General features: G+C 42.4%; 1 protein-coding gene across 2 annotated transcripts in view; it reads left to right on the top strand.

The window, feature by feature from the left end:
* Nucleotides 1-4,542: 4,542 nt before the first annotated feature.
* The window catches only part of LRIG3 (leucine rich repeats and immunoglobulin like domains 3), a 78,411-nt gene continuing 63,974 nt past the window's right edge, over nt 4,543-18,979 (top strand). The window contains exons 1-3 of one of the 2 annotated variants that reach the window (XM_075930694.2): nt 4,543-4,993; nt 11,813-11,884; nt 13,161-13,235. In XM_075930694.2, the coding sequence (XP_075786809.1) occupies nt 4,785-4,993; nt 11,813-11,884; nt 13,161-13,235 (356 nt within the window). In that variant the 5' untranslated portion in view covers nt 4,543-4,784. Of the gene's footprint in view, nt 4,994-5,173; nt 6,313-11,812; nt 11,885-13,160; nt 13,236-18,979 lie in introns of those variants that run through there. The other variant, XM_006126467.5, reaches the window with a different exon arrangement.

Below are 18,979 nucleotides of genomic sequence, written 5' to 3'. Positions count from 1 at the left end.
GTTAGTCTGACTAAAAGTTAATACACCTTTCAAGAAACAAATAAAGGACCTGAGCCTGCAAACCCTTGCTCAGATGACTTAAATAAAATTATCAGGGCCTGTACAAAGAAAACTTGAGTCATTTCAATTCCTAGCAACAACACTCAAGATTCACTATGCAACTTTCTTCCTCCTGCTCCAACCTAACTCAGAAGCCTGGGCCATATCATATTTGGAAGGGCATAGCACCTGAAACTAGATCTCAGCAATAGATGTATCTTGATAGACAAGAAGAGACTGTACTGCAGTCAGAGCTGTGACTGAACTAAAAATCCACTCCTCTTTTATTTACTCATATGCAGAGCACTGTAATCTGAGTAGTAAACATGAAACCAGCATTGGTGAGAGAACCCTGTGTCTCCATTGATGGAGTTCAAGGCTACTGTAGCTTTGATAGTTCCTAAAGAGTAGGAACTACAGTAAAACTCCATTAATCCGGCATCCAATGCTCCGGGACTTCTGATGATCCGGCACCATAAGGAATCCGGAAGTGCTGGGGCAGCCGGACAGGCTTCCCTCATTTAGCTGCTGCTGAAACTGACCAGCAGCTGAATCAGGGAAGCCGGGAGCAGAGCAACTGGGGTGCTGCCAGGTTGGTCTCGTAGCGCTGCCCCTCGGGGCTGCGGGACCAACCCGGCAGGACCCCAGCTGCTTTGCCCCAGGTGTCCGGATTCAGCCGCTGCTGAAACTGACCAGCAGCGTCAGTTTCACCAGCAGGCTGAATCCGGAAGCCTGGGGCAGAGCAGCTGGGGTCCTGCCGGGTTGGTCCCACAGCGCCGTCCTTTGGCGCTGCGGGACCAACCCGGCAGCACTCCAGCTGCTCTGCCCCAGGCGTCCCCAAGAGCAGCTGGGCTGCTGCCGGGTTGGTCCCGCAGCCCCGAGGGGCAGCGCTACGGGACCAACCTGGCAGTACCCCAGCTGCTCTGTCCCAGGCGTCCCGAAGAGCAGCTGGAGTGCTGCTGGGTTGGTGCCGTAGCGCCGCCCCTCGGCGCTGCGGGACCAACCCAGCAGCACCCCAGCTGCTCTATTGCAGGCATCCCCGATTCAGCTGCTGCTGAAACTGACCAGCAGCGGCTGAATCAGGGACGCCTGGGACAGAGCCCGACTATCGTAAGGGGAGACTATGAGGGGTCTGGGGTGGCATCGCCTCCCACCCCACTCCAGACCCCTCATAGCCCCCCCCTTCTGATAGTCCGGCATATCTGATAATCCGGCACCCCCTGGGTCCTAAAGGTGCTGGATTATCGGAAGTTTACTGTAGTTGTGTGTAAAAAGGTTTGCAGTACTAGGCTCTGTTAATAAGCGTAAGGGTTTTGAGATCTACTGATGAATGTGCCATATAGAAGCTAGTTGTTACTACTTTATCTGAGAGAGACAACCACAATAGCACTGCCAAGAAAATACATGATATGCTAAATTTTCAAATGCTTTATTGAACATTAAGGAAAAAGGTGAAGTCCACAAAAATCCAATTGATACATAAAGGTAGAAGATAAAGAAATTAGGAAAAGTTTAGACATGCAATGCATTATGGGCATGTCAACTGTATAATGTTTTCTTAAAACTGTACTCTGAAATATTTTTTTAAATTAAGATTAATGACCCTGAGACACCATACAATTGTTACATAGAACAGTACTTGCCTTCTGCAGTATTTTAAGCGGTGTTTTTTGTGCTTTTACTTTCTCTGTTCAACTATCTCTTTTCACTGTTCACACTTACATAAAATATATCACCACAGAATGTTTTCCTTTATTTTTCTCTTGGATGTTAGTACTGACAGCTTCACACCTCTGTTACTACTTATCTCTGGTCACTGCCCTTGCCAACACTCAAGATAAGAAAAGCCCTCATATTCCAAACAAAGAGGCACTTGCTGTGCATTCTGGGAATTGTAGTAAAGTGTGATGTGGAGTTGTTTCGTATTCAATTTTATTTTTAATACATGCATTTGATCATTCACTGCAATAAATACAAAGATTTTCTTCGCTAAACAAGATTTAGATTACTTTGAAAAATAAACAAACATTACACATAGTTAACCATGGAATGTGTGGATGTATTTACGGCTTAATATGCTAGTGTCAGACGTGTACTACAGTAAATTCCTAGCCCCCAATAAGTCAATGGAAATTTTAGCATTGATGTCAATGGGAACAGAATTAGGCTAATGGTGAGTGGTTTTAAAAATCTCACCTGTAGTCAGGTGTGAAAGTAGATGTTGAGACTTACTGGTGTACCCTGTATTGGGCCATGTGTCTTTAACAAGGGGTGTGTGGTTCTGGGCCTCAAAAGGGGCAGGGCCTTGGGTGGAAGGGTGGGACTAGGGATAGGAAAGTTCCTAGCCCCTCCTTCATGGAGACCTGGGCTATAGTGATGGAAGCTAGAAGACCCAGAGCTCTGGAGGCAAATTGAAGGGCTGGGACTCCTGGCCACTTCTGGGGTGGCTGGGAGCATTGGTGAGAGAACCCTGTGTCTCCATTGATGGAGTTCAAGGCCCTTTTGCCCCTTCCTCCTCCCTCCTGTTGTTGTCTTGCCATGACAGTAAGGTCCCAAGGGGGAGGCTGCTGATAGGAGGAAGCAAAAAAGTCAGCCATGTGTGGGCTGGTCTGGAGCTGGTTCTTACCTGTGTGCCAGTTTCCCACCTCACCGCAGTTAACACTCTACCTGTCCTGTACTTTCAGCCTTTGTTCACTGAATCCTCTAGCTCAGCGGTTCCCAACCTTTTCCAGATGGGGACCCATTTTGACAATTCAGGAAGACTTGGTGACCCAAGGCAATTAGAAAATGGTGGGCAGAGGCACCATTGGAGACACTTGGTGACCCTTTTGAAATGTAATGGCGACCCATATTTGGGTCCCGACCCATAGGTTGGGAAACCCTGCTCTAGCTATTGTTACACCAGGTACATTCCAAAACAGCTGTCTGAACAATAAGCTGTATTTGAAATATTTTCAGCCCATGTGATTTAAGCACTGATTTGGCTAGTATTAGGTATTTGAAAATAGTTCTTCACAGCCATTTACACACATTTACGCCCCATTAACAAAGGCATCAAGCAAATGCCATCAAAAAGTATTTTTCAAAATGAGACTAAAAATGGCTTTCCCGCGTTTTTTGTAGGATAGGTGGGAGCAAATCCCACAATGACAATGAAACAAATCTAGGACCTACCCTTGCTGTGTAAAGGCATCACCAAGCATACAAGACCCACTTGGTTTCCTAGGAGCAAAGCTGTAATAGAGCCTGAGGTGGCAATTCTACGTTCAGGTGAATATTATTGCTCAAATGAGTGGTAGAGGAAGCGTATAATTCATATGAAGCTCCCAAGTAGGAGGTGCTTGGCACTGTGCTTGCAAGGAGTGAGAAGGTGGTGTAATTGATTCCTAATTGTAGGATTAGGATATGTGGGATTTCTGCACAATAATTAATAAGGAAATATCATATATAGGCTACCTCATCTTGGGAAAGAGATGAGGAAAATGTTGCCCCATCTCATTCCTATGTACCATCCAACCTGAACAGCAAAGGAAGAGGAAGAAATTGGAGCTTTGACCATTGTGTCTGGCCCAGCTATGCAGGACTTGGATGGGACAAAGTTGTCCTGTCACTACCTTTTAAGATGTTAGGACTGACTGAAAGATGGTTTACACTCTGGCATAAGTTGGAGCAGCCTCAGAGGTGCACTACTGCGCCAGTTTGTGTAATGTCTGGACTTTTAAAATGAGCAAAAGAATGTTTACACATAATACAAAGTCAACATGTAGAACTTCTTGCCAAAGGAGGTTGTGAAGGCCAAAACTACAACAGGGTTCAAATTAAAAAAAAAAAGAAAACAGTTACTAGATGGCAGATCCATCAACGGGTCCAGGATGAGCAAGGATGGTGACCCTATCCCCTGTCTGTCAGGAGCTGGGAATGGGTGACGGGAAGGATCATTGATGATTACCTGTTCTTTTTATTCCCTCTGGGGCACCTGCATTGGCCACTGTCAGGACACTGAACTAGATGGACCTTTGTTCTGAGCCAGTTTATATTCCTGAAACACAGCAGCGTGCCTGTTCATGCTCCTGCCCAATGCCCATGCCAACTCTCTGCTGGGGACTGCAGGGTTGGCGTATCAGGGATTATCCTTTGCTGGGGGAATCCTCCAGGGATGAGGTAAATCCCCCTCCCCTCCATGCAGAGGGGTCTTAAAAAGAGCTAATATCTGTCCCCATTACCTGATCGTGTCCATCTGTTTTAGGGGGCTCTTTGGGGCCTCTGGGCGCCAGGCGATAACGCATTTCCCCCAGAGGGGGTAAGGCTGGGCTTGCCTGGGTTCTTGGCTGCGCAGTTTAACACTGGTGGGGGGGGGTACGTTCGGTTTCTGGTGCAGTCACACAAGGGGCGGTGACTTGCCTGGAGGGGAGCCCCGCTATCTCCTCCCCCCTGCCTCTCCCGTCGCTCTATGGGGCGTGTCCCTCCCCTCTCCCAGCCCGGCGCGGAGTTACGCTCTGGCTGCTGGGCCCCCGGCCTCGCCCCCCTCGCCCGCAGCTTGTTGTTGTCACGTGGCCGGGGGAGGGGGCTCGGGCTGAGACGGAGGCGAAAGTTTGCGGCGCGGCTGGGGCTGGCGGTGGCTGCGGCGGGCAGGGCGCGCTCTGCTTCTCCCTGCGGCCCCGGGGCATGAGCGGGACCCGCCGCCCGTACTGAGCCGCACGTTGCGCCCGGGCGTGAGCGGGGCGGCGGCCCAGGGAGCCCGGGCCATGAGCTGCCCGCTCCGCGCTGCACCAGCCGCCGCGCTGGGCTGGCTGCTGCTCCTGCTGCTCGGCCGCCTGGCGGGGAGCTCGGCCGCCGGCGGCCACGGCTCCCCCGCGTGCCCGGCTCCCTGCCGCTGCCTCGGGGACCTGCTGGACTGCAGCCGCCTCAAGCTGAGTCGCGTGCCCGAGTGGCTCCCGCAGGGGGTGGTGCAGCTGTGAGTATCCGCCCCGGCACGGGGCAGCCGAGGGGACCCCGCCAGGCTCCGAGGGGAGGAGGGGGGCATGGCCGAGGGGACCCCAGCCCTCTCCGGGCTCCGCCAGCAGCCCCCGAACCACCTCGGGACTGGGCTGCGTTTGGAGGGTCTGGCTCTGCAGGTGGGAGGAAGGAGAACTCGGGGGGGGGGTCCCAGCGCCCCTTGTGCACCCCCTGCCTGTGCCTATCGGGGCAGCGCCCTGGCTCACCTAGGGGAGCCTCCAGCCCCGCACATGTGACCTCCGTCTTCCTTATCGATCATTCCTCCCCTGCTGCCTCCTCCCACTCACTAGTCCTGACTTGGGGGGACGGGACTCGGAATGGGGGGGCATGGGCTTGGTTACAGCCGTGCCCGAAGGAGAAGGGGTGTCATGGCCATTTGTCACTTACCGGGCTCTGCCCGGGGCTGACCCTTTTAGTGAGGGAGAAAGTTTTTATAAAGGCGAATAATATGGGGAACTGGAGGTTCTTGGAAGTAACTTGGAGGTTCTTGTTCTTTCGCAAGTTGAGGCAGTTTGGTATCCTGCCAATAGGGTGAAATAAAATTGATAATGAAATCTTGGGGGTAACTTCGGAGGGAGGACGGGGTAGGGGGAGAAAAAGAGATACTAAGATTGAATGACTGTTTCTGTTTTAAAGTTTAAATCAAGTATAAGAAAACTGATGGATAAAAGTAATTGGGTGCAGAACAGTTGCATACTGTTACTAGGGGAAAAGTGCATTCTAGTGTTATCTAGTGAATATTCTTTACACTTTTTGCAAAGAATAGTATAATTGTATTTTTGTAGATGGTATGAAGTTTACCATATTATCTAGTGTGGGATTTATATTATCATTCCTATAGCTCCCCCCCCCCTTAGTGGTTTTAATAAATGTATTAAGAAGACAGCTTATATCTGTTAATTTAGCAAGACAAACTTGAATATTATTTAGTAAGGTATACTAACATCTCATGTTTAGAATATTTAATTTCAGTAAGATCTCTTTGGACAAATCATAAAATACTGAAATGTCCTAAAGAGAGAAAAAATTGATACAACCTGGAACTTTTTTTACTGTACTTTGATAACTAATTTCTTGTTGGTCAATTGATTTCTAAATTTGTCTTAGTTTTCTATTTCATTTTGAAAACAGAGATAAAGACTAACATAAACAGGAAAGCTTTCAATTAGTTGTGACTAATTCTGTTCAATTGCCTCATCTAGAGGTCATGTTTTTTTGTTTAACGTGGATGGCTGTATTGACAACATATGGAACTGAATATATGAATATCTTTAGGAGGTGAATATTTCCATGAGTTGTATAAGAAAGTATCTGAGAGAGAAAATAAACTTAAATTTTCCTTTTGGTTGATATGGTTGTTTCAGTTATATATGTGTTCAACAATTCTTTACACTTCCTATTGTATGTTGATCCTGTTCTGGTTCCTTTGAGTTGTCTCAGTAAGATAAAATATTTTGACAAGCTTGTCAGATGTCTGAAAATTAGTATTGCTTTACTTTAGTGTTAAGTTAATATTTAGATTTATGAATATGACAGATTAAAACTAAGAGGAACTTCTAAAAGTTGTTTTTAATATATATATATTGTTAACATAATCAAATGTGTTGCCTTTTGCAATTATTTTAGTGATAGGCACTAAAATAAATTACAAGGTTTTGTTTTGGGGTTTTTTTTGGTTAGTACAATTGGTAGTGTAAATTGACTTTATGCAAGTTCACATTCCTTTAAAGAAGTGAGAGAAAATAAGTTCCATTTGTATAAATAAATACAGGGCCTGTTGTAAGACATCCTGCTGTGATCACTCATTGGACAGCTGTGTCATTTGGCCTGTAAGCTCACAGGAGTACATCTTTGTAGGTGTTGCCAAACCATGTGGTTTGGCTGCTTTTGTGTAAATATTTCTTTTGTTTGTGTCAAATGCTTTGGAAGTACCCTTGTTTATTTCTTAAAAAGAGAGTGCAGAAACATGTGGCATTGTCTGTTTCCTCCTCCTCCTCTTCCTCCTTAGTACTTTGGAGTTTTGAGTGCTCAAGGTGCAAGATAACAATGCTTTTGAGTTACAGGTAGCCAGTAGAATTTGAGTCACTGTGATCATTGTTACTCCAAACTGTTTACTTACAAATGGTAATAGATTTTGTGCTCCTTGCTGACAATTAAAAAAATACATAGTCTTTAAAGGCAGTAATCTAGTTGGAAAAACTGCCAGGCCTCATTGAAAAATATTGTAATATCCATTAGATCCAATTCTCACGCCTTCCCTTGTGGTTGGGTGGGAGTTCTTGCCTGAGTTAGAACTTCAAGACTAAACCCATTTTTAAATATTTTTCTCTCCTTTGATGTCTTGCCCCCAGTGCCTTCCAAAGTCCACTTACTTAAAGTAATATCTAGCATTATGAAGTGAGTGATGGCTCAGCTTTTCTCATTCAAAGCTTTCCCAAAATTAATTGAATGTTCTAGGTGTGCAAAAAATGTGTGACTACAAACAGTGAAATTAAGAAGTTGAGCTTCATTGTTTGAAGGTTGAGTGTTTGCATTCTGTTGCTGTGCTGTCAAAGTTGGTGTTGCTCCATTAATACAGCAACAGCCTCATGCCATATTTGCACTACAGGTTTTTGACCTGATTTATTAAGGATTTAGAATAAAGCGCATCTTCCTTAGTGTTGTCTTCACATAGTGTAATTGAAGTCCATTGAAAACTGATAAATATTTGAAAGGCTTTGTATAAAAATATCTTTAAAGTTAGATTTCAGTTTACTTCTAGCATATGTGCTCTCAGATTGAAAGAATGTTGCTTTGTTAGAATTAATATTTGAGCCAGAATTGGGGGAGGGAAACCAAATACTTACCACTCCTTTCAGTATTTTTAAATTCTCATTGGAATTTTAGAATATGTCTTACCAGGTTCCTTTCTGTCTCATTGACAGCTTTGGCATTCCTAGGTGAACATCTAAAAGATGATTTCAGCTAGTGTTTGTATTGCTTCTTTAATATTTATAAATCCTCTGGTTCTTTAGCAGAATTGCCAGAAAAAAAAACTCCTTATGGTTTTCACAGCTGTTTTTCAGTATTTTCCAGACTAAAACTTTAACATAGCAAGCTGATTTATGAGTCACTTTGGATCAGTATCTTAAAACAGCTATAGCTTGGCTTTTTGTTTTTCAGCTTTCCTGATTTGTGCTGAATTAGCAGCTCTAAAGGCCCCAGTGGGATTGATTAAGAAGCTGTTGCTGGATTTGCATTTTAAAATTGCACTTGAGGCTCAGGTTTCTGAGTTCTCTAAGGAAGAAGATGATAATTGCAACTAAGTGTTGTAAATTAAGTTGGGTCTAAAAAATTGTATTTACATAGTGTGAAAATGGAAAGGTACCACCTCCTGTGTATTAGGCCTTCCCTCTGGTTTTTCATTATATAAATATTTAACACTTTAAAGTTGCAATTCAGCTTTCCAGTGAAGAAGCACAGTATGAAAGATACTTTTGCATGAACTGAGTCTGAATACTTTTCTTTTAGATGTTTCATAAAATAGGATCTTAAAAACAGGGTCAAAAGGCTTGAAACATTGCAACGCATTACAAGTATTACTGTTCTGTTACAGTATAAAATTTTAAGTTAATAGTGGGAATATATGCTTTCTACTATGTAGTAAGAATTTCTTAAATTGAAAGCTTGTGTCTATGCAGTCTGGGAATTTAGTCCCCATTACATTTATCATGCCTATTAGAACTCCAGTAGTAAAAATAACCATATGAGAGAGTTTCTTTCTCCATTTAATAATTGTTTTAGTGTGAAGGGGTTAGATTGGAGAGGGAAAATCAAAAGTGGAAAATGTTTTGCAGTCTTTAGTGTTGTCCATTCCTATTTCTAAGTGTGTGTGTGTGGGGGGAGGGGGGGAGGAGAAGTCCACTTGCAAATTAATTTCTTTTAAGTGGCTTTTAATTCAAGGGCAGTAATTAGATTTTGTGGGCTTTTAAAAAAGTATGTAGCTTAAATTTTTATGCCTAGGGCTCATGAGAAACTATACTTAAATTTCACATAAAATACATTTGTCTTGTGCTAATTTTCTAACTAGTTGGTTCACATTCAAAACTTCTGTCTTCAATTACAGTTCACCTGCAAAGAACAAACTTACCTTTTTTTAAGAAACATTAAGGGAACATTGAAATGGTGGCCTTATTTAATGCCTTTTATTTTGTCGTATATCACTTAAACATAAAAATTATGCAAGGATATGTGTTTGGGAGAGAAGTTTCAGAACTGAATGGCTTTTTTTCTATTGGAAAAACCATTGTAAGTAAATCAGTGTGGAGTTTCTGGGTGTATGTATTTTTTAAAAGTGCCACATGGAAAATTTGTGGGATCTGCAGCATTGAACATCACAAATTTTGTTTGAAACATAATGTAAGTTGTTACACTCACGGTTGCCTTGATAGACTCCAGATGGATGTGAGCTTTTGCTGTGAGTGAAAGTGTCTGGCTCCAGTGTGGTGATCATGCACAGCAGTGGTTGTAATTGCAGGATTTTTATAGTTTAAGGACTCTGCCAATTTTTTTTTTACATGTTATAACTTCAGCAGAACAAATCTGCTCACGTCTGTTACTGTCTGGTGGGTCCTTAGGCAAACGTGTTTTAAATAAATCTCTGCAAGGTTTTTAGATGAAATGAAGAAACACAGGTTTTTAGCACTGATGTGGAAAGCTCTTTGAAATAATTGCTGATTCCTAATTCTTGTCTAATGATGATGAACAGTTACATATTAGACTGTAACAGCAATCACTTCATAGAATTTGACTGTTTGTTTGCATACTTCTCATAATATCTACAGACAGACCAAAGCCAAATATTAAATTAAGTTTAAGGTAGTGGTGTGGCATGCTTACTAACTCTCTTTTAAAGAAAAAGGTTTAATTTGGATCACTTTCAAAATCTGTTTCTTTTGTTGTTGTAGATTTCTTTGAGATTTGTTTGTGAATGCAGGGGTATATATGTCAAATTAAATATACTTGTGCACTTGGACCTGATGGGTCAAAAAATCCAGTGAAGGAATGAATCTTCCAATTTAAGTCTGACCAACCTCATTTACAGGAGAGCTTGGTCACACTAACAAGACTAACACTTTGCAGGTTTTGAAAAAGTTAGAACTTGAACTAGTTTCATCTCTCCAGATGAAGCTCCTTAGGTGCTTAGTCTGTTTTGTGTCTCAGGACATGGCATACACTGCTCACTTCCAGAGGACACATGTAGAACTTCACTGATATCATTTGCACTTTCTGATTAATAAATTATGCTAACATGTAGTCCTTTGGGGATCTCAAGATAATTTGGAAAAGAGCTGAACTTTATGGCTCGAGGCTTGTACTTTAAATACAAGTGTTTATGCTGAAGTTCAGAGCAAGATACAGGCAGTCCCCGGGTTACATGGATCCGACTTACATCGGATCCCTACTTACAAACGGGGTGAGGCAACCCCGCACTAGCTGCTTCCCCCCAGCAGACCAGGGAGACGCGAAGCTAGCGTCCCTTCCCCTCCCCCCCAGCAGACCAGGTTGACGCGGAGCGGCTTTTCTCAGCAGACACCTCAGCTTGAGAATAAAGGACTGAGGGAAGTGAGGTGTGGGAGAATAAAACTGAGCTCTGGAGAAATGTTTGGCTAGAGTTTCCCCTACAATATATACCAGTTCCGACTTACATACAAATTCAACTTAAGAACAAACCTACAGTCCCTATCTTGTACGTAACCCGGGGACTGCCTGTATATACAAGCAGTCTCCGACTTACGAATGGGTTACCTTCCGATCACCTGGTCTTAACTCAATTTGGTCGTAAGTCGGAAATACCCTTAACACTGCCCGCACTGTTAAAAAAACTTGACGTACATGATTCTCAACTCGAAAATATTATAATGGGGTTAATGGGAGGTTGGTTGTAAGTACGGATGGTCATAAGTCAGTGTGTTCATAAGTTGGGGAGTGGCTGTACTGGCTTATAGGTGTAGGTTGTTTTCAGACCTATTTGTCTGTTTGCAGCTGCTATTTTACATATGATCAGTATTAAATTTGTGGACATGAGAATAAGGTTCCAAATCAAACAAAACCCTTAACTCCAGTTTCATGGTTCCTTTCTCACTGTCTAGTCTTTGCAAGTTGTTTTATATCATCAGATTAAAAACTATAACGGAAACAAACACATCCCCTTCTTTGGAGCTTATATTAGAATGTAAGACTTAAGTGCAACTCTATCTGTGAATCTCTTTTATAGTAGCCACAATGTTACTTTGCCTACCTCCTTTTTTGGTATGACATTGTTTCCTTAACAGTGTGTATATGTGAAGCTTTCCATAGATATTTTTTGTGCTGGTTTAAAAAAAAAAAAAAAAAAAGTCACAAAACACCACTTGCATATTAAGGTAAAAAGTATTTATTTCTTTCCATTTATTAGTAATGGTGAAAGCATTTAAAATTACCTTCTTCGTTTCTACACAGTACTTTAGTTTCAGAAGGATTAGTCTGTAGCTGAAAAAAACTTTAAAAAGTTAATAGTCTTTCAGCATTTTAGAGACTAACAAAAATGTAGATGGTATCATGAGCTTTCATGGGCTCAACCCAGTTCTTCAGATGAATACTTAAGTGAGTTTCTATCGTAATTTTATTGATAGCAAAACTGTAATATGGATTTGTATGTTTTTAGTGATTAGATTGCAGGTTGAGTCTACATATGTATTGTGAGAAGTAGTAAAAATATATCTAATATTTCAAAACTGACATTTTTGTAATCTCATAGGGACTTAAGTCACAACAGATTATCTTCAATCAAGGCCAGTTCATTGAGTCACCTTCATAGTCTTCGAGAAATGTAAGTGATTTGTGTTTGGGTTAGGGGTATGAAAGTGTAACTGTGTACATCAGGGCTACTCAACAGTTGGCCCGTGGGCCGCAAGCAGCCCACGGCTCGTTTGCTTGCAGCCTGTGGTGCAGTTTGGGTTTACGTGTGGCTCAACACGTGGTCCGTGAATGGAAGCCAAAACAACACAGTAATTAATATAATGGTCTTCTGCTGATATGTGTTTTAGTAGTTAAATTCCTGGACTGTCATTGCTCCTTAAAAGTGCTGTTCTATGGGTCGAAATTGAGTAAATATTGCATTTTATTAATATCAGGAGACCTGACATAAATGGGGCCTGCGTGTCGTATAGTCTTGCCTTAATCTTTGCATTTATGTCCATCAGTGTGAAAGAAGCTATTTGCATATATTTGCTTATATATTTGCATGTATATGTGTGACGGCATCTCGGGGTTCCCCCCATCCTGCAGCCCCATAGCAGCAAGAACAGACTCCACCAGCCAGTAGAATAGAGGGGGTTTATTGCTCCTCCAGGATACAGCACAGCATAGACGTGATGTGGTTACAGGTATCAAGGCCAGGATGCCTCAGACCCCTTCGGTTAGGGGGTCCATCGCCCCCCCCAACCCTCAGCACCCAGCTTAGTCTGTTCCCGTCACGCTCTCTAGCCAGAAACTGACCCTTCCTCCAACACTCACTGACTCTGTTCAGTCCCTGCCCTCAACAGATAAGAACCAGTTGGGTCATCGTCTGTGACCTTAGATTCCTCAGGCGGCACCCCCTGCTGTGCAGTGCTTACTGATACAGGCCAGTAGGGGTCACCCACAGCCCAAACACAGTGTATGGCCTGCCCACTACATCACAATATGCAACCACACTTAAGTTGCGGCCCCCGGCATGTGCTGTGAGTATCATTGTGGCCTCCGGGGCTTTCAAAGTTGAGTAGCCCTGGTGTACACGGTAAACCCATGAGCCTGGGTTCATCAGTTAACCTTCATGGTTGCATGCAGGCTTCTGGTATGCATGGGAAGCCAGTTTAAAAGCGCCTCCCAGTGCACACTGGCTCCCAGGTAACCATTCCCCCCTCACCCTCCCGATCGACCCAAATGTAATCTTGGAATTCTGTATGGCTGTCTGAGACACAAAGATGTGTGTTCTTACCACTGTGTGTGCTGGAGTAAGTAAGTTTATAATTTACTTTGAATTTTAGGAAGTATTCAGCAATTTAAAATACATGGTATAAGCACTCCCTGTTAATATTGACACTGACTTTTTTTGCTCTTGATAGAAAACTGAACAACAATGAATTGGAAACCATACCTAATCTGGGACCAGTCTCTGCAAATATAACTCTTCTGTCTTTGTAAGTAGATTTTAACGGCACTCTAACTGCAAAGATGAAGAAAAAGTGGAAATTTGCAATTAATAGATGTTGATGTTAAAGTTAAACTTCCAATTTTTTTTATCAGATTGTGGCTAGGAAATTTCGTACATAATTTTGCATCAGGTTAAATTAGGTGTATGTATGTGTACACATCCTTCTGCGTGCACCCACATGCAAAATTAAAATTAATCCCTGTGGTTTTTGATGCTTCTCTGACATATAAACAGACTGTATTAGTATTAATTTGTATTGTGGTTATTATGTCTGCAGGCCTCAACTACAATCAGAACCCTGTTGTGTTAGGCACTGTACAAACACTAGTAGCTATCGTGCAAACTTGTATAATGCAGGCCTTCAAAACAAGCATTTGTATATCTTGGGTGGTGAAATTCTGCCTTTTTTTGAAGTTAGTGGCAAAACTCCCATTGACTTCAGCGTTACAAGTATTTCACATCTTAATTTTAGGAAGCACACATGATATGCAGACTAGGATTCAGAATAAATCATGTGTTAGTAACTTTACTACAACTTGTTTGTTTGGTCTGTCTCATGTGCACACACGTGTGTGCTCAGGCACAAGAGAGAAATTTATTTCCTGTTATTGTAGATGTTGCACAAACTGTTTGTTTTAGTTTTCATCCACTATGTTTATGATGAACCTTCCTATTACTAAAAGAATGTCACCTGTGATCAAAGGCAATATTTGTATATTCAGGGAAAGCAGATAGATTTAAAATGAAGGGACTTAAAACAGATGACTTGATTTTCATTTTAATTGGAAACTTGCAGAAAAACGTATGTTTTTCTGTCCATGGCTTTTGGCCAGCTATCATAAAATGTGAGTGTATGAGGATACTCAGAAATAGTAACATCTAACTACATTTTAACTTTTTTTCATAAACTTTCAAACACTTACATACTAAAATATGGTTTTTAGTTGTGGGGTTTACCAGGGTGTGTGTGTGTGTGTGTGTGTTTTTTTTTTTTTTAATGTGAAAGCTAGTATAATTTAATTCTATTCTTAACACAAATTGCAAGATACCTTGCAGAAGAGGCCCCCTAACAATTCAGACAATACAGTAAATTTTGGGAAGCTGTTCAATTAATTAAATTGATCACTATTCAATTGCTTACATCTGGTGATTTATAGGGGGGTTGTTTTTACTCTGATCCTAGGTCAGCAAAGTCAGCTGGTGCAGCCGCTGTGTCTGCACTGTTCTGTTTGAATAAGAATTAGGTGACATTTGATACTGATGTGGTTTTTCTACAGATCAAAATAAGAAAAGAATGAAAGAAAAAGTAGATGGTGTCTGATAAATAACTACTGAATTTAAACACAATATCTACTTTCATATTACATTAGTGTTGACACTTTTTACAGAGACACATTATTCTATAGTTACATCATTGTACTGTCTCAAATATACATATAACTATTAAGTGCCATTCTTTGTAAGTGTCTGTTTACCATGAGGTTTGAAATCTTTGCATAATAAAGCATTAGAAATCTTCCTTTTTTAAAAATATATACAAAGTTGAGAATTTCTTCTAAAGCATCCTCAACTTCTTTCCATGGAAATTGAACTCTACATCAGAGGAACCTAAAATTTATCCTCTGCAGCTGTGAAAAGAATTTTTTGATAAAATGAATTAACCCCACACTGCTGGATTATTTGTCCCACACCCATGGATCACTAGCTTAGTTTAGTTTACCCAGCTGGCTAAACATGAAGAAATCTTTATTAGATTTGATTTGTGCACTGTGTTCTGATTTTTTTAAAGTACCTCTTAAAAGTGTTTCAACTCACATGCAGTGAAGGTATTGCTTTGGAGTTGGCTTGTTGCCACTTTGCTTTGAAGCCCATACCAGACCTATGCATGATGTCAGGAAGGAAACTCCTGAGTATGTTCAGTGGAGCCCAATTAAAGTTCCTAATGTTTACCATATACCTCATGAACACTGTGGAGAATCAGTGGAAATAAGAATGGAAAGACAAATTAAGCCATCTGTTGCATTCCACTATCAGTGTAATATTAATTCTTAGTGCATATTAGTTAGTTCTTAGTTCTAATGCATAGTTAGAACAGAAAGCAGCAATGGATGACTAGACGGTTGGTCGTGCTATAAAAGAATGTGCAATATATAATTATTGCATATCAACACATATATCAGTTAATAATTTTTGTTAAAGATTAACAGAATACTTACTGAATTTTTTTCTTCTGATCCTAAATTTAGTTTGCATTATGGCATATTTTTTTTAGACTTGTAAACCTGAGCTAATTCGATGTATACAAGTCAATGGAAGAGACCTGTATCCAGCAATATGATGTAACTTTTTAGAGATAATGTTTTCAGATAATGTACTTTAGATGAATTATGTAGGGTCTTAATTTTCATGGGGAAAAAAGGAGAGTGTGAAGTCTTCCCAGTGCAAACAACTATTGCATTCTTGAGTTTTGATTCTGACCCTCAGTAGCAGGAAAAAAGGGCATGTGAATTTAGTTAAATGGGAGTTATTGTTATGAATCTTGATTTGATTACATTTCTCACAAGATGGGCGCAAAAGCTATCTATCAAATAATCTTTTAGGAATGCTGGGGATGGTGCTCTGATCTGCTCATCTTTCCTTGCCAGACTGTAATGGGCAAAAAATGTTTTCCAAACTTCTTCTCCCTAGCAAGTGTTAGTTCATCTCTGGAACCATGAAATTCTACAGGGTGAATTTTATAGAGCAGGGGCGGGCAAAAGCCTCTCAGCAGGCCAGATTTGGCCCGCCCTGGGCTTTGATCCGGCCCATGAGACAATTACGGGCTCTGCCCCCTAATTACAGGAGCCACGGGGGAGGGGAGAAGGAGCTCTGCCCCACCCCTCCACACCCCACGCTGGGGCTCAGGCTCCTCAACAGGGCCTGCCTGAAAGTGCCACTACGTCTGGCCCTGGAGGTGCTGCTTCTGCGACCATACAGTCTGGACTGGTCCCGGAGGTTGAAGGCACACTGCCACGGTGCTTCTGGGGCTAGCTCTGGGCCATGTGGCCATGTAGCAGTGCCTCCAGGGCTGGCCTCGGGCCCTGCAGTGCCTCGGGGCCAGACCCTGATCGCGTAGCCACAGCAGCAGTGTCTCCGGCCTCCGGGACTGCGTGGCCATGGAAGCGGGGCTTCCCTCCAGGGTGGCCAGGACAACCTGGCTGCAGCCATTGCTGCAAGGGAACACAAAGCCAAGTACAGTTCTTCCTTATGCCCAGACCCTCACATCCCAATCCTGTCACTTCCCTTCTTCCCCCACCCCCAAAACCCAGAACTCCCAGCTTGCTCCAACACCCTTCCTTGTTCCTGCTCCCTTCACCTGGCCAGACACCCTTCTCCCAGCCTGTTTCTGCACCCCAGCTACCTCTCAGATCATGCATCCCATCCCTATCTTACTTGCTGAGAGCCCTGTCTCGCGCACTATACCCCTCATTTTTGTCTCTACCCCATAGCCTAAGGAGGTCCATAAAATCCACTAACTCCAGAAACGTAGAAAAGTAAATCTGGTCTATGGGAAGCCCTGAACTCAGTTTCCCCCTTTCCTTCCCTTCACTCAATGAGGTTGTGGCACTAGTGGAGTGAGGTGTCTCAGTTGGAGCCACATCAATGAGCTCTGGGGGGGTTTTGGAGGAGTTTTTTTGGTTCTCACTTGTGTGGTCCCCAACTGATTTTTCTGAGGGTCAATGATCCCAGACCCAAAAAGGGTTCCTCGCCCCTTCCATAAATAAAACATTGAAATCTTGTGTTGGGCATAATATTTTACTTTATTTAAAATTAAGTTTGATAAATTAACATGAGAAAGTTAAAACGCTTAATCTGTTTCATAATTTAAATTAAACTGTTCTTACTAGCTGCAACTGGTTCAGAAAATAAGGTCACTGTACCTAGCAGGGTAGTTCTGAACCCTTCCATCCAAGGCCCCGCCCCTCCCGGGTCAACCCGTGGCCACTTCTGAAATTTGTGAAGTGCCCCCTCCTTCCAGTATTATTGCTCACCCCTGCTGTAGAGGGTTTGTCTGTGCGTATAGTGCTGCAGTGGCACAGTGGTACTGAGACAGCTGTGCTGCTGCAGTGCATCTGCAGAAAATGCCATGTGCTTACAGGAGACAAGTCTCCTTTTGGCATTAAAAACCCCCGCCTCTGTGAGTGGCAGAATTTCTGTCAGTGGAAGAAGTCTCCTGCTGGCATAGCACACATGATTGTTTATGTTGCTATAACTTATGTTGCTCAGGGGGTGGAATATTCACAATGCTGAGTGCAGGATTGCTGGGTCCCTAGGCATTGTGTGTGGGGGGCACCTCTGGCTCCTGGAAGGAGCGGGGTCTTAGGTAGAATGGAAGGGGCTGAGGTCTAGCCTGTTCGAGCCAGTCTTTCAGCACTGCCTTGCCTGTGCTGCCTCCCTTTCCTCTCCTGGGGTTTGGCAGTGATTTCAAGAGTCCAGGGCAGAGGTGGCTGGGAGCCCTGAGCCCTTTTAAATCATTCCCTTGGCAGCTGCCACTCCCCTCTCAACTCTGCACTCAATCAGCAGCCCTGCTTGAACTATATTAGTTTTGCTGACATAATCTGAGTAGCCATGGTCCCTAATCTTCAAGATAGATACAATTATAAGGCTTGATCAGCAATGTAAGCCGTGACTTGACTTGACAACATGGAATAACACAAGTGCTGAAGAATGTACTTAAAATGTCTAGTAAATGCCTTTGTGCACTTAATAGCACTGTGCTTGCTGTTCCTTGAGAAGTCCCCAAGGAGACCTTTTATCAGTAGTACCACCCCTTTAGCTCAACTATTTTAGGTTTGGTTTCTGAAAAAAATGAGCATGGTATTAAACCAAAAATGGAACTGACTTCTCTGACCTACTTGTTGTTTCTGACTCTTCAGATTATACAGCGCAATATAGTTTATTTTCTGCAAGTGAAAAAATGAACTCTGCATCAGTTGAGTCCCTAGTTTCTTGCAATTTGGGTAATCCAAAACTAACACTTACTTCTAGTCACTAGCATTTTATTATTAAATATGTAATGTTAACTCAATACAATGTAAACATTTTTGGATATACTGGATTTAACAACTAAATTACCACAAATATTTACACTGGCTATCCCTAGAACTCAAATATTTTAGATGTTTCCTTATTTGCATTCCTTAAATGCTTATAAAGCCAGTTACAACTAACAGAGCTGTTTTTAAAACTTTTGATAGTTTCACGTTACAAAATTTTGCAATTCTGGGAGAAAAGCAATTTTAATTATTGCTGGCTATGTTGATCACTTATTTGTTGTTATATGAAATTTAGAAATGAATGTTAAATGCCCTAACAATAAGCGGCATCTCTGAATCAAATTTAAACAAGATTTTTCTCTGAGTCCCCAAAATCTTGTTCTACAGGTCACCTTAAAATGGACTAACGTGCTGGTGTCATATTAATCCTTGTAGTCTCTTAGTCTAGTTAGTGATGGAGAAGGGACCTGATCTTTTAGGGCTCGTTTTCATTGCAACACTTGAGTAATAACTTCAAATGTGCAGATAACTTGTCTTTTCACACACAAAACCCTTAACTGCAGTGTGATGGTGCTTTTGACTTGTATTGGTTGACATGAGCAGGACTGTAGAACTAAAGGGAGCGCAATTTGCCATCTAACAAACTGTTCTGGAGTGTCACTAGAATAAATCCACAACAAAGTGCTTCTAGTCC

This window comes from Pelodiscus sinensis, chromosome 1 (genome assembly GCF_052426305.1).
Source record: "Pelodiscus sinensis isolate ZL-2025 chromosome 1, ASM5242630v1, whole genome shotgun sequence".
In the NCBI taxonomy this organism is placed as follows: Eukaryota; Metazoa; Chordata; order Testudines; family Trionychidae; genus Pelodiscus; species Pelodiscus sinensis.
The sequence above is the reverse complement of the archived record's forward strand: the minus strand, read 5'-3'. Positions and strand labels throughout refer to the sequence as shown.